Source organism: Stegostoma tigrinum, chromosome 22, assembly GCF_030684315.1.
Source record: "Stegostoma tigrinum isolate sSteTig4 chromosome 22, sSteTig4.hap1, whole genome shotgun sequence".
Classification (NCBI taxonomy): Eukaryota; Metazoa; Chordata; class Chondrichthyes; order Orectolobiformes; family Stegostomatidae; genus Stegostoma; species Stegostoma tigrinum.
In genome coordinates, this window is record NC_081375.1 from 11090766 (window position 1) to 11110867 (window position 20102).

Sequence of the window (20102 nt, forward strand, 5' to 3'; positions counted from 1 at the left end):
CAATTTGCAGCTTTTCTACAGACTGAAGAAACCAGACTCTGCATGACTGTGAACTGAACTTCCACTACTGGCTCAATTACCTAGAGCTCCACTATTATAAGGCCATTAGATATAGGAGCAGAATTAGGCTATTTGACCCTGTGAAATCTGCTCCACCATTCGACTTCGGCTGATATGTTTCTCAATCCCATTCTCCTGCCTTCTCCTTATAACCCTTGATCCCTTTACTAATCAACAACCTATCTCTGTCTTAAATACACTCAATGATCTGGCCTCCACAGTCTTCTGCAGCAACGAGTGTCACAGATTCACCACCTTCTGGCTCAGTTCTAAAGGGTTGTCCCTTCACTTTGAAGCTGTACCCTTGGGCCCTAGTTTCTCCTACTAGTAGAAACATCATCTCCACATCCACTTTCTCCAGGCCTCTCAGTGTTCTGTAAATTTTAATCAGATCCAGTTCCCCCCCACCATCCTTTTAAATTCCATTGAATTATAGACCCAGAGTCCTCATCTGGATCTCCTACGACAAGCCCTTCATCCCAGGGATAATTCCTGTAAATCTCCTCTGAATCCCCTCCAAAGCTAACACATCTTTCCTTAGATATGGGATCCAAAACTGTGCACAATGTTCCAAATGCAGTCTGACCAGAACCTTATATAACCTCAGCCGTACATCTCTGCTCTTGTATTCTAGCCCTCTCAAAATGAAAACTAAGATTGCATTTGCCTTTTTAACTGCCAACTGAACATGCATTATTAACTTCAAGAGAATTCTGAACTAGGACTCTCAAGTCCCTTTGTGCTTTTAATTTCTGAAGCCTTTCCCAATTTAGAAACTAACTTACGACTCCATTTGGAGGGTGGCACGGTGGCTCAGTGGTTAGCACTGCAGCCTCACTGCGCCAGGGACCCGGGTTCAATTCCAGCCTCGGGCAACTGTCTGTGCGGAGTTTGCACATTCTCCCCATGTCTGCGTGGGTTTCCTCCAGGTGCCCTGGTTTCCTCCCACAGTCCAAAGATGTGCAGGCTAGGTGGATTGGCCATGTTAAATTAGCCATAGTGTTCAGGGGTGTGTGGGTTATAGGGCGATGGGTCTGGGTGGGATGCTTCAAGGAGCAGTGTGGACTTGTTGGGCCGAAGGGCCTGTTTCCATACTGTAGGGAATCTAACCTAATCCATTCCTCCTACCAAAGTGCAGACTTCTCGCATTGCATTCTATCTGCAACATTTTGCTGACTCTTCTAGCCTGTCCAAGTCTTCTGCAACCTCCTCACTTCCTCAACCCTACCTGCTCCTCTACCTATCTTTGTGTCATCTACAAACTTAGCAACTATGCCCTCAGTTCCATCATCCAGATTGGTAATATATAATGGGAATAGTTACAGTCTCAACACTGAGCCCTGCAAAACTCTACTCGTCACCAGCAGCTATTCTGAAAAAGATGCCTTTATCGCCAATCTCTACCTTCTGCTAATCCTCTATCCATGCCAGTACCTTGCCCCAACACCATGGGCTTTTCTCTATTTTAGCAGACTCCTGTGTAATTCCTTGCCAAAGGCCTTCTAGAAATCCAAATAGATCATATTCACTGGCTGTCCTTTGTCTAACTAGCTCATTACCACCTCAAAGAATTTGAACAGATTTATCAGGCATGACCTTCCATTGATGAAGCCCTGCTTTACCAAGCACCTCCAAGTACTCTGCAATTTTGTTCTTAATAATGGACTCTAAAGTCTTAGTAACCACTGAGATCAGGTTAACAAGCCTATAGTTTCTTGTCTTCTGCCTACATTTCCTCTTAAACAGGGGTATCACATTAGCCATTTTTCAGTCCTATGGGATGCTCCCTGACTCCAGTATCCTTGAAAGATCACCATCAATCCCTCTACAATCTCCTCAGCCTTCTCTTGGGGTGCAGTCCATCTAGTCCGGGTGGTTTATCCACCTTCAGTCCCTTCAGCTTCCCCAGCACCTTCTCCATAGTGATGGCCACTACACTCACCTCTGCCCCGTGGCTCTCTTGAAATTCTAGTATGCTACTGGTGTCTTCCACTGTGAAAACTGATACACCTGGTCTGTTCCTCCGCCATTTCCTGGCTCCCTGTTACTATCTCTCCAGCCTCATTTTCCAGGGGTCCAATGTCACATTTGCCTCTCTCTTACCTTTTATATATTTAAAAGAATTCTTGCAATCTTTTAAGAGATAGCAAGAACTGTAGATGCTAGAAGCCAGAGTTGATGAAATGTGGACCTGGAGGAGCACAGCAGGTCAGACGGTATCCGAGCAGCAGGAAAGTTGACAATCCGAAACTTTGACTTTCCTGCTCCCCGGATACTGTCTGACCTGCTGTGCTCCTCCAGCTCCACATTTTATTGACTCTTGTAAGCTTCTTTTGTATTCCTAGGTAGCTTACCCTCATATTTAATCTTTTCTGCTCCCCATTCCAGCTTTCTTACTTGTCCTCTGCTGGTTTTTAAAATCTTCCCAATCCTCTGGCTTTCTGATAATCTTCACCACACTGTTCCTTTTGGGATGGCACCGCTGCCTCACAGCATCAGGGACCCGGCTTCGATTCCACTCTCGAGTAAGTGTCTATGTGGAGTTTGCACATTCTCCCCGTGTCTGCGTGGGTTTCCTCCGGGTGCTCCGGTTTCCTCCCACAGTCCAAAGGTGTGCAGGTCAGGTGGACTGGCCATGCTAAGTTGCCCAGAGTGCATAGCGTGGGTGTATGCAGGGATAGTGTAAGGGGTGGGCCTGGGTGGGATGCTCTTCAGAGAGTCAGTGTGGACTCAATGGGCCAAATGGCCTGCTACCACACTGTGGGGATTCTATGATTCATGCTATCCCTGACTTCCCTGGTCATCCATGGCTGCCTTGTCCCCACCTGAATATGTTTCTTCTTTCTTGGAGGCAAATATACTGGGGATACAGAGTTGACCACATCCTCCATGACTGATTGATTCAATGCCACGTGAGTTGACCTCTACAAATAGAAGATGGAATCCTCCAGCATTGTGGACAGACCTTCTGGCAGGCATACAAGTTCATCCAGCAGTTGGAGGCCAGTCATCAGTCTTTTATGAACGGAATCCCCCTATTGGATCCCACATGGATGTATGTCATGTGCATCTGCCCATCTTTTCTCTTGAAGTCCTGGTCAACTCAATGAGGAAGCTGCTAGAAATGGTAGAGACCTGATGTACCTTTGATTTGTTCAGGGCCAATATGTCCCAAACAAGGCAATTGTGGACACATAGAAACTCCAAATAGGAGTAGGTTATTCAACCCTTTGACTCATCCAAGCTGTTTCACCAAGAGATGAGATCAATGCTGATCCTATTCCTGCTTTCTTTCTGCTCCTCTCAATGTCTTTAGTATATAAAAAAATTATCAGTCTCTTTCTTGGATATGCTCAGTGATCCGGCCTCCATAGCTTTTGGTGGTGGCAAATTCCACAGGTTGGCTGCCCCCTTAGTGAGGAGCTGTTACCTTATCTCAGTCCCAGATGGCCTGCCCAGGACGGAATTTATACTTCCAGCCATACGCTGGCACTATCAGTAGAAAGAAATTATCCCAGTAACAGGCCACTGTGGAAGGGGAAGCAGAGAGTAGGCAGTGAAGGAAAGGGTCCAATGGAAACAGATTCAACATTAGCATTGAAAACGAAATTGGGTGAGTGATTGAAAAGAAAAATAATTACAGTGATGTGAAGAAAGAACAGGGGGTTGAAATTATCCTAAACTATTGTTTGAAACAGCCAACACGGCTTTGATGATTTCTTATGCAACCTGTGACCATTCTCATTTTGTAATTTCTGTTCCTTATGTTCCTTCAGAAGCATTAATAAATTCAATCTATCCCCACCCACATTTGACAAAAATAGTGAGTTCCTCTTTAAGGGTTTCAGAAACCCATTTCTGAAGAAGGGTCCCAACACAAAACGTTCCTGCTTCTCTGATGCTGCCTGGCCAGCTGTGCTCCTCCAGCTCCACTCTGTTATCTCTGACCCCAACATCTGCCGCTCTTGCTATCTCTGAGTTCCTCTTTATAAGTCAGCTGGTACTTGCCATATTAGACTGTCTACATTAATAGAGTGGTAGAGTCATACAGCAAAGAAACAGACCCTTTGGTTCAACTGGTCCATGCTGACCGAGTTTCCCAAACTAAACTAATCCTGCATTTGGCCCATCAAAACCTTTCGTATTCATGTACTTGTCCAAATGTCTTTCAAATATTGTAACTATACCTGCATCAACCGCTTCCTCTGGCAGTTCATTCCACATACGAACCACCCTCTGTGTGAAAAAGTTGACCCCTGGGGTGCCTTTCAAATCTTTCTCCTCTCGCCTTAAAAGGTCTCACCCTGCAAATTTGAACTCACCAATTTTAGCCACGTATTACAGAACAGGCCGGTGGGGTTATCCAGCAACATGTCACTTCCCACACTCTTCCTCTCACCAGACCCAGCTCAAAGCATTTAAAGGTTAAAGGGTGATCTGGAATTTTGCCAGGGTTCTCCTGAACTCCTCCCATAGCTTTGGTGAACATCCTAGGGTTCCATTTCCAACAAAAACAGAATTTGCTGGAAAGCTCAGCAGATCTGATAGTATCTGTGAAGAGAAATCAGAGTTGATGTTTTGGAACTGTCCTCAGAACTGATGGTATCTAGGAAAATTGTTTTAGAGATAGTAGGAACTGCAGGTGCTGGAGAATCTGAGATAACAAGGTGTAGAGCTGGAAGAACACAGCAGGCCAAGCAGCATCAGAGGAGCAGGAAAGCTGACGTTTTGGGCCTAGGCCCTTCTTCAGACCCAAAACGTCAGCCTTCCTGCTCCTTTGATGCCGCTTGGCCTGCTGTGTTCATCCAGCTGTACACCTTGGTATCTAGGAAAATGTTGGTTTATGTGCAGAAATCGAGTGGAGGGAGTGTGTAAGAAGTAAATGATTGATGGAGATGGAGCCCAAACAGAGAGAAGAATAGTTGGACAAACAAAGGAGTGGGAGGGTGAATAGTTGATAATAGGGAGTGTGTAATGGCAGGCTGTGTGATAACAAGGCCTGGTGTGTGGGGTGGGGGGCTGGGACATGGAAGAGCTCAAGCCCTAAAATTATTGAACTCAATTTTGAGTCCGGAGGGCTGCAGGATCCCCAAGCGGAAAATGGGGTGTTGTTCTTCCAGCTTGCATTGAGCTTCGCTGGAACACTGCAGCAAGCCAGAGACAGAGATGTTGGCCAGGGAACAGGGTGGTGTGTTAAAGTGGCAGGGAACAGGAGGTTCAAGGTCTTTTTTTGCGAGCAGAACGTAGATGTTCTGCGAAGCTGTCACCCAGTGTACACTTCCTTTCCCCAATGTACAGGAGACCACGCTGTGAGCAGCGAATGCAGTCGACTAGATTCTATGAAGTGCAGGTGAAGTGTTGCTTCACCTGGAAGGTATATTGTGCCCTTGGATACTGGGGAGGGAGGAGGTAAATGGGTAGGCGTTGCACCTTCACCAGTTACATAGGGCTGTGGGGAGGTGTTGGGGGTGAAGGAAGTGTGTACCAGGGTGTCCCAGTGGGAACAGTCCCTGCGGAAGGTGGACAAGGGAGGGGAGGGGAATATGCGTCTGGTGGTGGCATCTTGCTGGAGGTGGTGGAAATGGCATCTGATAATCTTCTGGATGTGGATGCTGGTGGGATGGTAGGTGAGGATAAGGGGGAGCCTATCACTGTTGTGGGAGGGAAGAGGGGGGTGAGGGTGGAGTGTGGGAGATGGGTCGGACCCTGTTGAGGGCCCTGACGATCACGGAGCTAGAGAATCCTCGGTTGAGGAAGAATGCGGACATTTCAGGGGCTCCCTGTAGAAGCTAGCCTCATCAGAATATGTACAACTGAGATGGAGGAACTGAGAGAATGGGATGGAGTTTTCACAGGAAGCAGGGTATGAGAGTGTATAGTCCAGGTAGCTATGGGAGTCAGAGGGTTTGTAGTGGGTATTAGTGGCCAGTCTATCCCTAGAAATCAGAACAGAGATTTTGAGGAACGGATGGGAGGAGTCAGAGATGGACCAGGTGAGAGTAAGGGCAGGATAGAAATTGGAAGCAAAATTGATTAACTTTTCCAATTCCGGGCGAGAGAGGGAAGCAGCACCGATGGTAGCATCAATGTATCGGAGAAAGAGTTGTGGGTGGGGGCCAGCATAGGACTGGAACAAGGAATGTTCCACATACCCCATGATGAGACAGGCGGGTACCCGTGGCAACCCCTCTGACCTGAAGAAAATGAGAGGAATTGAAGAAGAAGTTGTTGAGGGTGAGGATGAGCTTGGCCTGCAGAGGAGGGTGGTGGTGGGTGGGGTTGGTTCATACCATTGCTCCAGGATGAAGTGGAGAGCCCTAAGACTCTCCTGGTGAGGGATGGCTATGTGAAGGGATTGCATGTCCATGGTAAGGAGGGGGTGACTGGAGCCTGCAAACTGGAAATTCCGAAACTGGTGTAAAGCTTCGTTGATTTCCCACAGAAGTTGCAGCAGGGGATTAGGACAGTCCTTGGAGAAATCGCACGAGAATGTTTACAAGGTGTAAATGTCAAATCTGCACACTTCAATGTGCCCGAGCCAGTAATTTCATACCTTAAAGCATTTTTCTACAGATGCAGCAGCTCTCCCTTTTTCAGACCCAGTGCTGTTTCTCCACCTTCCCTTTTCATCATCTGATCACATTGGCACGTGTCGAGTTGCCACTTTAGTTACAGACTAAAGTGCACGAGTGAGAGTGTTCCTCACTGGTGAAGATGACTCCTTTCGGATGAGATCTCGAGATGAAAGCCTATCTGCTGTCTTACACAGACATTAAAGATCCCATGCTATCGTCTGAAGAACAGCAAGACAGCTGTCACCATATTCTAGCCAATAACAATCCCTCGACCAACATGAACAAAACTGATCATTTATCTACTCTGTGACAATCCATGACACGAAATGGCCACCATGCATGTGCAGATATGGGCCCTGGTGTCAGCTGACCACAGAAGCTGTTGATGTAATCATGTGTCACTCTACTCCATTTCTAACAACTGAGGGTAAGACTTTACAGAGCACTTATTTCAGAGCACCAGCTTGGAACAGTTAGGAAACCCTGCAGGGGGCCATGGCAACCATTAAACTGCTGCAGGTATGTCCAGAAAATCATTGGTGAGTACGGGTCACCTGATCATTACTGATTAACCATTTCTTATCCCAACAGATTTGGAGCAGTGAGGACTTAGTTACAGATAACCTGTCATAACTTTAGTGATGAAGGAGGAGGAAATCTATCGTCTCTGATGAGGATTGTTGCCATTAGTAAAGCTGAATGTACCACATTAGCCAAGGCCATATAAGGTTCAAACCCTTGAAGTACTAGAATAATGGAAACTTAGATTATAGAGAACCAGGATAGAAAGTATTTAGTAAAATAAGTCTAATTATTTGAGCTGAAGGCATTAATTATGTAAGATATATCAGGAGAGGCAATCTGAGCAGAATGTGTAGTTTGTCACATGTGGGAAGTCCTGGACGCTACGAGAGTCCCAGATGGCCACATGTGCAGGGAGTGCTCCCAGCTGCAGAAGCTGGAAATCCACGTCTTGGAGTTTGAGCATCGGTGAGAGACACTGTGGCGCACCCTTGAGGCTGAGAGTTACACAAATAGCACGTTTGGAGAGATGGTCATATTGCAGCCGAAGGGACTAGAGAAAAGAAAGGAATGTGTGACCACTAGACAGCTCAGAAGGAATAGGAAGGTAGTGCCACTCGCTAACTGATATTCCACTTTAGAAGCTGAAGAGGGTGCTGGAGGAGTTCAACAAGAGCCAAACATCTGGCCCCACAAACAGTTTGACTGTACAAGCGAGAGTGAGAGGCAATAATTATAGGGTAATCTTCAGTCAGGACAGCAGATGGACTTTGGCCAAAGACATGACTCCAGGAACCTTGCCTCCCTGGTGCCAAGGTCAGGGATATCATTGAATGGCTACAAGGCATCATGAAAGGGGAAGGTGATGAGTTAGAGGTCATGGTACATGTAGTACCAACCATGCGGGCAAAATGAGGAATGAGGTCTTGCCTCAGGATGCAGGGATTTAAAAGCAGAGCCTCAATGGTTGTAAACTCTGGATTACCCCTGGTACCATGTGCTGGCAAGTTTAGAAGTAGGAGAACAGGACAGACGACCGTGGGGCTCAAGAGTTGGTACAAGAAGGAGGGTTTTAGATTCCAGGATCACTGGGTCTGTTCTTGGGAAAAGTGGGGCCTGTACAAATGGGACAGTCTCCACCTGAACCCCATTGGGACCAACATCCCTGCAGGTAGGTTTGCTGGTGCTGTTGGGAGGAGGTTACACTAGTTTTGCATGGGAAGGGGACACAGAATGTTGAAGGAATAAAGACACATCATCCTACAGCAAAGCATACAAGTCACAGCGACTGTGTTGAGTGTCAAGAGACTAAGGCAAGGCTGGATGGTCTTTACTTTAATGCTAGGAATGTCATAGGTAGGACCAATGAGTTAAAGGTATAGATTGACACATGGAAGTATAATGTTGTTGCCATCACAGAAACACGGACTGGACTGGCAACTTGACATTCCGGGGTATAGGATCTTTAGGCTAAACAGAGGAGGGTATTAAAAGGGAGTGGTGTAGCACTATTAATTAAGTAGTCAATTACTCCATTAAGGAGAGATGATAGCTTGGAAGGTCCTCAAATGATGATTTGAGGGTGGAATTTAGGAATGTTAAGGGGCAGTCACATTACTGTGAGTGTACTGTAGACATCCAAAGAGTCAGTGGGAAATAGAGGAGTGAATGAGTAGACAGTTCACAGGGGTGTGTAAGAGTAGTATTTGGAAATTATACCTGGGATTTCAACTTTCTCGACACCATTTGGGATAGTCATACGTTAAGGGTTTAAAGGGGGCAGGTTTCTTGAAATATATCCAGGGGAGTTTTCCGTATTAGTACATAGTAAGCCCAACAAGAGACGATGCTGGGTCTGGTTCTGGGGAGAGAAGCCGGACAAATGTTTGAGATCACAGGATGTAGAGCTGGATGAATACAGCAGGGTCAGAGGAGCAGGAAAGCTGACATTTTGGGCCTAGAAGAAGGGTCTAGGCCCAAAACATCAGCCTTCCTGCTCCTCTGATGCTGCTTGGTCTGCTGTGTTCATCCAGTTCTACACCTTGGTATCTCAGACTCCAGATCAGCAGTTCTTACTGTCTCTGAGTTAAGAAAGCATACAGGACACTTGATTTCATCAGTTGTGGCATAGAACATAAGAGCAAGGAGGGAATGTTGGAGTTGGAGCATTGGTGAGACCAGAGCTGGAGTACTGCGTGCAATTCTGGTCACCTCATCACAGGACGGATGTGATAACACTAGAGGGTTTACAGGGGACATTCACCAGGATGTTGCCTTGGATGGAGAAATTGAGTGATAAGGCGAGACTAGATGGGCTCGGATTGTTTTCTTTGGAGCATAGAAGGCTGAGGTGTATAAGATTATGGGAGGTATGGAGAGGGCGAATAGAGAGCAGCCATTCCCAATGGTTGGGGGGGTCAATCACAAGGGGGCATAGTTTTAGGGTAAGGGGCCAGAGATTCAGAGGGGATTTGAGAAAATCATTTCTTTCATCAGTCGTTGGTGGGAATCTGGAATGAATTGCCTGGGAAGGTAGTGGGGGCCAAAAACATTACAATCTTTAAAAAAAAATTTGGTTGAGCACTTGAAGTATCAGAACATTCAAGGATATGGAACAAGTGCAGGGAATTAGGATTAGCGCACCTTCTGTGGTAGCTAAATCAATGCAGACTCAATGGGCCGAAGGGCCTGTTCTATGCTCTATGATGATGAGTATGATAAGGAGGAGTTTCAGGAGGAAGGTGGGCTTGAAGGGAGGGGAGCAAAACACACTGAGAGTCAGGGACGTGTGGGCAGCGGAGACTTGGGGAATGCTGGGGAGTGGGGGGCAGCAGTCGGAGCTGGCTGAGGGCTGGACAGATAGAGCCTGTGGCTGGGGAATAGTGGGGGCTGAAGGAACCGGGCTACCTTGATCCTGTAAGGCATTCCTCCATTTTAGACCTCCTGGAAATCCGCGTTCACAGTATAACAAGTGTCTGCGTCTACTGAAATGGAGGGAGAGGCAGAATATTTAATAGTTTCATTGATTTCAATTAAACACTTCAAAAAACATGAGACTCATATTGAGATCACAAATAATAGCTGTTGAATACAAGAAATAGCACTTTTTAATTTATCACCACTTCCCCACAAACAGGAACACTTTTTGGAGCAATTGGATGTAAAGCACCTACACTCACACTGATTATAAACTTACTAAAATCGCAACAAACAAACTTTCTGCTGAGGCATCTATACAGCAGAATTACAGCATCAGGGCCGGTAACAGAAGCATGGTTTACATTCTAGAACTCATTCACAAAATACTGACTAATTGATGCTTAGAAACATCTTCCTGATGTTAATAGCTATTTAGTTATCATTACAAATGAGTAGTCTTGTCAATATATTCACATGATTTCATAAAGATCTATTCTTTTGTTCTATTTCCACTAATTATCACCCACTGTAAAGGTATCATATTGTATAATGTCATTGATGAACTTCACAGACAGTGTTGTTAGATTCTACATTTGTATGTTGTTACTACATTTAGATTCACACCTTTTGCTTTCAAATAAAACCAGAAAAGAAGCTGCATGATTTTGTTTTTGTCATTCAGATCATATAATGTCTTGCGTGTGCTAGAGCAACTGAATGACTCTGGTGTCTTAAAAAGCTATGGCATCGGTCACTGCAATGAATACCATGTTCATACCATTCCACATGTTATTTCCTACGTTACAATAGTGACTATACATCAAAGCACACTGTTAACTGGAAAGCTCTTTGGGACGTCCAGAGGTTGTGCACTCTATAAGTGCGAGTCTTTCATTTTATTTATAAAAGTAGAAATGTATACAATAAAAACACATATGACTTGAACGGTTCCAATACCAACAAGATCATAACTGGTAATGTACCTTCATACAGGAAATTCACTAATACACAGCTGGAACCAAAATCATTTTGCTCCATGTACATTCAGAGCAGGTTAATCCTTAAGTAATAGGGCACTCAGGATTATCATTTCCGAGAGATACTATGATATATAAACCGAACCTCAAAGGAAATGAAACTATATTTATTGCATTGCAGCCCTCATTCTGCAATTACTATATCTGTCCCTCTGCTGATTCATGTTCCATCAATTTTCCCACTTAGACCATCCAGGTTGTAGGGTTGTGCTTTTCCTGGGTGCAATTTTTCAGTTCTTATTGTTAAAACTCTGTTCCATACAGTCGCTGTTTTACTTTGTGCCAACAGCTTTGGTTATCCACAGGGTCTTAGCAGAATTAAAACAACATGTACGGCCTAAATGAGGGAATAGAACATGCTCTGTTAAGAGAAACAAACATGAAAATTTGTCATTGATAAAAGAAGAAATTTAAGAATGTGACAAACAAAACACTATCATCACACTGAGTGTTTCTTTAATAGTATTTGCTAAGTTAGCAGAATCACCTTTTTACTGACACTAACATTAAAACAACTCGAGTACTTGAGTATCCCATAGTCCGTTGGTCTTAAGTTGAACTGCCATCATCCTGCTTTACTTTCCTCTGCTATACTCTCCCAGGGACAGATGACCTCATTCGCAGAGTCCTTGTAGGTATGATGGAAATCTTCATCTTCGTCTTCAGAATCAATGGGGTAAATTCTGCAATCGGCTGGGATATCTACCTTGATTTGGAAAAAGCTGAGGAAACAGAACAAAATACGACAAGCCATTTAAAACATTTTTTTAAAGATCATGGTTGTTCTAGGCATTTTCGTTGACTTGACTGTTGCCCTTCAATTTTATTATTTGATCTCTTCGGCAAGTGCTAATTCATCCTGATAAAATGTTAAATGAGCACTGACGCCCTCCAATCACCGAACCAAGTCTATTCTTCATAGATCACTCAGATCATGGCAATGTATGTTGCTACAGTGCTAGCCATGGGGATCATTGTTCCGACCATTTCTGTCCAACTCTATTCCTTTGCTCTCACTCTGAGGGAGGATTGTGCTGCAAATCAAGTCTCATGATTTCAAAATTTGTATCATAAGTGTAAACATTTTATTTAATCACCAAAACGGCGACTGAAATAACTGCACAGAGACCGGTATCCCTTTATTTAACTTGTGCACAGTTCAATGGCTGTGAGCAGCCAGCTCAGAGTCAGTCCCCTGAACTGAGAAGATTCTAATCTCCTGGTTATATTGGTCAGCCAGGGCTTCCTGATTGGCCCAGACTAACTGCCCCAATCAAGGATCTCATAGTCAACAAGATCCAGCTGGTTCTAATCACTACAGTTATAGAGACATAGAGTTGTACAACATGGAAACAGACCTTCCAGTCCAGCTCATTCATGCCGACCTGATATCCTAAATTAATCCAGTTCCATTTGCCAGCATTGTGCCCGTGTCCCTCTAAACCCTTCCTATTCAAATACCCATCCAGATGCCTTCTAAATGTTGTAACTGTACCAGCCTCCACCACTTCCTCTGGCAGCTCATTCCATACATGCAACGCACTCTGCATGAAAAAGTTACCTCTTAGGTCCCTTCTAAATCTTTCCCCTCTCGCTTTAAACCTATGGCCTCGAGTCTTGGACTCCCCTACTCAGGGGAAAAGACCTTGGCTATTCACTCTATCCATGCCCCTCATGATTCTGTAAACTTCTATAAGGTCACCCCCACCCCTCAACCTCTGACACTCCAGGGAAAATAGCCCCAGTCTATTTAGCCTCTCCCTGTAGCTCAAACCCTCCAACCCAGCAACATCTTTATAAATCTTTTCTGAACCCTTTCAAGTTTCACAACATCTTTTTTATATGAGGAAGATGAAAATTGTACGCAGTATTCCAATAGTGGTCCAACCAATGTCCTGTACAGCCGCAACATGCCCTCTGAGCTCCTATACTCAATGCACTGACCAATAAAGGCAAACATACCAAACACCTTCTTCACTATTTTATCTAACTGCAACTCCACTTTCAAGGAACTATGACCCTGCATTCCAAGGTCACTTTGTTTGGCAACATTCCCCAGGATCTTACCATTAAGTGTATTAGTCCTGCCCTGGTTTGCAACACCTCTCATTTATGTAAATTAAACTCCATCTGCCACTCCTCGACCTATTGGCCCATCTGATCAAGATCCCATTGTACTCTGAGGTAACCCTCTTTGCTGACCAGTACACCTTCAATTTTAGTGTCATCTGCAAAGTTACTGATGATACCTCCATGTTCACATCCCAATCATTTATATAAATGATGAAAGGCAGTGGACACAGCATCGGTCCTTGTGGCCCATCGCTGGTCACAGGCCTCCAGTCAGAAAAGCATCCTTCCACCACCACCCTCTGTCTTCTACCTTAGAGCCAGTTCTGTATCCAAATACCTAGTTCTTCCTCTTTTCCTTGTGATCTAACCTTGCGAACCAGTCTACCATGAAGAACCTTTCTAAGGCCTTACTGAAGTCCACATACATCACGTCCACCGCTCTGCCCTCATCAATCCTCTTTGTTACTTCTTCAGAAACCTCAATCAAATTAGTGAGACATGATTTTCCATGCACAAAGCCAATGCTGACTGTCCCTTATCAATCCCTGCCTTTCAAAGTGCACATAAATCCTCTCCCTCAGGGCTGCCTCCAACAAACTGCCCACCACCACTGGCTCACTGGCCTATAGTTCCCTGGCTTTTCCTTACCACCTTTCCTAAATAATGGCACCACCTTAGCCATCCTCCAGTGGTCCAGCACCTCGCGTGTTGTTATCGATGATACAAATATTTCATCAAGGGGCACGGCAATCATTTTCCTAGCTTTCCAGAGTTCTAGGGTACACCTGATACAATCCAGGGGATTTATCCACCTTTATGCATTTTAAGATGTCCACCACCACCTTGTCTGTAATACGGACATTTTCCAAGATGTCGCTATTTATTTCCTCATGTCGTCTATCTTCCATATCTTACTCCACAGGAAACACAGATGCAAAATCATTTAGTAGCTCTCCCATTACCTGCAGTTCCACACATATGTAGCCTTGCTGATCTTTAAGGGCCCTATTCTCTCCCTAGTTACCCTTTTGTCCCTAATGTATTTGTAGAATCCCTTTGGATTCTCCTTAAACCTACTTGCAAAGTTTTTTGCCCTCCTGAATTCTCTCTCAAGTATACTCCTGCTGCCTTTATACTGTTCGAGGAAATCACTCGATTTCTGCTGTCTGTATCGGAGATATGTTCACTTCTTATTCATGTCCAAAACCTCAACTTCTCAAGCCTTCTTCAACATTTACTATACCGACCAGCCTTGGCCTTCACCCAGCAGGAGCATATTGTCTCTGAACTCTCATTATCTCATTTTTGGAGGCTTCCCATTTTCCAGCCGTCCCTTCACTTGCGGACATCCGCCCCCAATCAATTTTTGTAAGTTTTTGCCTAATACTGTAAATATTGGCCTTCCTCCAATTTAAAACTTTAACTTTTATAGATCCAGTCTGTTCTTTTCCATCACTACTTTAAAACTAATAGAATTATGGTCACTGGTCCCAAAGTGTTTCCCCTACTAACTTCTCAATCACTTGCCCTGCCTTATTTCTCAAGGGAATGTCATGTTTTGCACCTTCTCTAGTAGGTACATCCACATACTGAATCAGAAAATGTTCTTGTCCACACTAAACAAATTCCTCTCCACCTAAGCCCATAACACATGGTAGTCCCAGTCTGTGTTTGGAAAGTTAAAATCCCCTACCATAACCACACCATTATTATTACAGATAACTGTGATTTCCTTACAAAGGTATTTCTCAATTTCCCGTTGACTATTGGGGATCTACAGGACAATCTCAGTAAGGTGATCATCCCTTTCTCATTTCTCAGTTCCACCCAAACAGCTTCCCTGGACATAATCTCAGGAATATTCTCCCTAAATTCAGACGTAATGTTATCCCTAAACAAAAACACCACTCCCTCTCCTCTCTTGCCCCTGTTCAATCTTCCTATGGCATCTATACCCTGGAACAGTAAGCTGCCAGTCCTGTCCATCCCTGAGCCATGTCTCTGCAGTCACTGTGATATTCCCAGTCCCATGCTCCTAATCATGCCCTGAGTTCATCTGCTTTACCAGTTAGGCCTCTTGCATTGAAATAAATGCAGTTTAGTTTATCAGTCTTACTGTGTTCTCGGCTTTGTTCCCTGCTCTGACTGTTTGATTTGCTCCTTTTCCCAAATGCACCAATCTCAGACTGATCTCTTTCCTCACTGTCTCCCTGGTTTCCACCCCTTGCCCTTAGTAGTTTAAATCTTCCCAAGCAAACCTAGCAAATCTCTCCAGCAGTATATTAGTTCCCTTTCCAACTCAGGTGCAATCCATCCTTCTTATACAAGTCACTTCTATCCCTGAAGAGATCCCAAAGATCCAAAAATGGGAATCCTTCTCCCCCACACCAGCTCCTCAGCCACGTGTTCATCTGCTCTATCCTCCTATGCCTACTCTATCTAACTCACGGCACTGGGAATAATCCAGGTATTATTGAGATCCTCCTTTTTACATTCCTGCCTGACTTTCTATATCCTCTTCTCAGCATTTTATCCTTTTCTCTTCCTATGTCATTGGTTCCAATGGGTACAACCACCTCCTGGTCCCACTCCCCTTTCAGAATATTCTGCAGCCTCTCCGAGATCTCCACAATCCTAGCTCCAGGGAGGCAACACGCCGTTCTGGTGTCTCACTGTTAGCAGCAGAAATGTCCATCCGTGCCTCCGACTGGAGTGTCCCCTGTCACAATCGATCGCTTGGAACCTGATGTACCCCTGGTTACATTAGAGCCAGTCTCGGTATCAGAAGCCCGGCTGTTGGTGCTACATAGAAAGTTGATCACGCCTACATTTTCTAAAACTACATGCTTATTTGAGATGGGAATAGCAACAGGAGACTCCTGCACGATCTGCCTCTCCCTCCTACCATTCCTGGAAGTCACCCATATATCTGATTGTATCTGTGGTTTTTCTCCCTTCCTGCAACTACCATCCATCACACCCCTCAGCTCCTGTAAATTCCTCATTGCCTCTAACTGCTGCTCCAATCAATCCATGTGATCCGATAGGATTCGCAACCAAACACACTTCCTGCAGACATAATCATCAGTAACATGGAAACTCTCCCTAATCTTCCACATCCACCAGGAAGAACACATCACTCTACTAAAGGCCATCTTTGCACCTTAACAATCTACCGACCCAGAAAAAACTTGCTGCTCTAAAAAATGCTGCTCCAGATTAATTTAGTACCTATGATTTTATATTTTTAAAGCTTAATCAAGAGACAGGTCTCAGTAAAAATGTATAATCAAAAAGAACTCCGCTCTACTCACAATTGTAGATTGACAAAAAAGAACAGTAAGGTTATACTTAAAACAAGCTACTTAGCTGCTTCCCTGCTGTGCACTCCTCCACACAGGTTTCTCCGAGGTCAGCAGTGAATTTCACTGTTTGCTAATTCTTAGACAAAATCCGATGCCCAAAGGTGCTTGAAACTAAACAGCAGAGGCAGTTAGCTGCACAGGTTGCTGCTGAGTCAGGCAGCAGTGTGGATTTATTTCTCTGTTTGAATAACTTCCCAAGTGGTCACTGCCTTTGTTCTCCTCCTCCTTTTAAAAGAGCCAATGTTTTGATCTTTCCTTTCCCCAAAGTTCCAAAACAATGCAACAACTTATAAAACTGTTATTACTGTCCCCAATATTCAAGGAAACCAGCTTCAACATTGAAAAAAATCTCAAAAAAGGAGCAGCCATTACAATCACACTTGTTCTCATCGGCATCTTGGTTTACCCAGAATTATGATTGTTTATATAGAACAAAAGAGATTTTCTCCAGGTTTATTTAATATATGCAGAAATAAATTCATTTAATAAACTCATTTATTAAAAAGAAGTATTCTTTAAACAACTTGTCAGCAATGTAGCTACTATTCAGCATTAAACTTAATCCTAAATATATACATTCACATATGATAAGAAGGTAATGCAGCTCTGTTGAGATTTTATGGGTTTTAATGAAAGAGCTAATGTCTTCCCATTTACAATCACATGTCAAAGAATTAAAAAAAAGAAAGACTTCTCATGACACAGTCAACTTCCTCTTATCTTAGTTGCAATGCTGACGTGTAGGATTTAAATGTTGTCCAAATTAGGCTTCAGCTCAGGTGGAGTTAGTTATAAATCCAGGTATTTGACTTTAACAGATGCTTACAATATTTTAAACAAAAGAGATCTTTGGAGCTGTTGCTGCTTTTGATTTTCAGCTGTTTACCGGAAGCATTAGAAACCAGCATCTCCATCCTGGCGTCTTTCTTCAACTGTTCCAACACAATTCACTGGAAAGCACAGAAACTGTAGCCCAGAAGCTGTTGCTAGGTAAGCTTCTGCACAGGGTTCCTTCTAGCTGTCTGTCTAGCATTTAAATTAATAAAACCTGTCTTACCTCTCTTAAAAGCTCTGCTTCTCCAAAGTCACTTGATGTTTTGTAAGCAGAAAATGAACTAAGTTCTAGTTGACCTTTATGACATTTCAGTTTCAAGAAATCACATGATAAAACATCTTCAACCAGATATATCAAAACAGCTCCATATCCAGTTCCTCATTGTCTGTAAATATATATGTATTTCTAACACTTTCCTAGTCCAGAAATACCAATGATATTTGTAATATCTCTATCACTAAATCCTTTTGCACGTGTTAATTTATTATCATACATTCCATTCCCACACGCTAATGTATTACCATTGGGTGGACTAGAGATTAAGGTTACTGGGACAAATATGAAGAAATAAGGTTGAATTATAGATCAGCCTTATTTAATTGAGTAGGAATAACAGATTCAATAATCTAGATAACACAGTGTGGAGCTGGAGGAACACAGCAGCGTCGGAGGAGCAGGAAAGCTGATGAGTCGGGTGAGGACCCTTCTTCAGAAAATACCTGACTGGCTTACCATTACTCCTAAAACTCCCCATAGTGTTGTCACTGACTGAGATCTAAAAGCAATGGTTGAAAAGGTGAAATCGCTTACTTGGACACTCTTCTAGTCTTTTGCTGCAGCTGCTTCTCTGAGTCATTCAAAGGCTGGATCTTTCGGTTGTTTAATGAAATGCACTTGGGAGACAGCGTCGCAAAGACCGGCGAATTCGAACACCCCCGTTTCAAAAACTTGCTGAAGGATAGAGTTACTTTGGCCTTCTGAGAACGTTTGGTTTCCAGGGACACTGGTGGCTGGTAGCAGGTGCTCCATTCAGACTCAACAGACAACTCGGTGTTTTCAGCAACTGGGGAAAATTGATGAGAGTTTGAGTGATTGTGCTGACATTTTGTTCCCACTGCTGGAGTACTGTCTAGTGCGGCACTGATTGGTGAGGGCCAGAAGGCACTATTTGTGACTGGAATGTATTTGGGGGTGCAGAAGAGCAGATCACCGTTGGCAGGATTGGATGAGGATGGGTTTAGGGAACAAGGTGGGACACATAGGCCTGTGTACACCGTCAGGTGGGGAACAGGTGCAGTAAACCTACATATCTATAAAAAGATAAGAAAAAAGTATTTAGAACACAAGAACTTAATAAAAGAAGCAGCGATAGTCTATTTGTCCCCTCCAATCTGCGCAGCCATTCAGTAAGGTCAGGGAAATATATACCGATCTCAGGCTTGAATTTACTCAACAACTGAGCATCTCTGGTGCTGGTGATAATTATTTTCTGGTTACCATCAGCTCAACCCTTTCAACACAAAAAACAGGGACTCCGACAGACACAAGGATTATGTTGAAACTATTAAGGAGTATTTAGATCACACAATTGATGCTTCTGTTCTGTGTATCCTGTAAATTAAATAAGAGAAGCCAAATTTTATTAGGAATTATGACATTGCAGAAATAGATTTCCCTTCATTTTTTGGGGGACTTGTCGGTCCTTGAACTCTAAATGTTTTTAGAAGTTGATCACAGGGAGGTGTTGCTCCTGGCGTACTCCATAGTGCCTTTCAATTCGCTTTGTTATGAAGGGCATAGATGGGATGAATGTACGTAGACTTTTTTCCCAGGGATGGGAAATTGTGACCAGGCTCTGTGCAGAAATCATTGGGCGGCACAGCGGCTCAGCGGTTAATACTGCTGCCTCACAGCGCTAGGAACCTGGGTACAATACAGGGGCGATGTCAGAGGTAGGATCATTGCACAGAGAGTGGTGGGTGTATGGAATGTGCTGCCAGCGGTGATAGTGGAGTCAGATACATTATGGGCATTTAAGCAACTCTTGGATGGGCACATGGATGATTATAAAATGTAGGTCTTAAAGTTTGATCTTAAAGTAGGATAACAGGTCGGCACAACATCGTGGGCCAACGGGCCTGTACTGTGCTGTTACTGCTCTATGTTCTATGTTCAATTCTCAGCCTCGGGTGACTGTCTGTGCGGAGTTTGTACATTCTTCTTGCATCTGTGTGGGTTTCCTCCGGGTGCTTTGGTTTCCTCCCATACTCTAAAGCTGTGCAGATTAGGGTGGATTGGCCATGCTAAATTACCCCGAGTATGCAGGCTAGGTGCATTAGCCATGGGAAATGCAGGGTTACAGGGAAAAGGCAGGCGGCTATGTCTTCAGAGGATTATTGGGGGCTTATTGGACAAATGACCGGTTTCCACACTGTAGGGATTCTATAAAATTGTGTTGGGTTGCTAAATCTACGTCCATGTTGTTATTTTGATTTGCTATATCCTTCTGATCTCTAAATTCTGTAAAAGATGCTATAACAGCTGCTTGCACAGCACAGAAGAACAGTTATAGAGTAGGAGGACATTTGTCCATTAAACTAGGAGGAATAATTGATTGTGAGGAAGGTTATCAAAAATTACAAAGGGATCTTCAGCAGATGGGCAAGTGGGCTGAGGATTGGCAAATGTACTTCAATCCAGATAAGTGTGGGGTTTT

General features: G+C 44.0%; 1 protein-coding gene across 5 annotated transcripts in view; it reads right to left on the bottom strand.

The window, feature by feature from the left end:
* Positions 1–10246: 10246 nt before the first annotated feature.
* Positions 10247–20102, bottom strand: part of rgs9b (regulator of G protein signaling 9b) — an 84563-nt gene continuing 74707 nt past the window's right edge. For 2 of the 5 annotated variants that reach the window (XM_048555105.2, XM_048555104.2), the window contains exons 18-19: positions 18197–18696; positions 10247–11835 (exon numbers count right to left, since the gene is read on the bottom strand). In XM_048555105.2, the coding sequence (XP_048411062.1) occupies positions 11679–11835; positions 18197–18696 (657 nt within the window). In that variant the 3' untranslated portion in view covers positions 10247–11678. The remainder of the gene's footprint in view (positions 11836–18196; positions 18697–20102) is intronic. The other 3 variants (XR_007249872.2, XR_007249871.2, XM_059653639.1) reach the window with 3 other exon arrangements.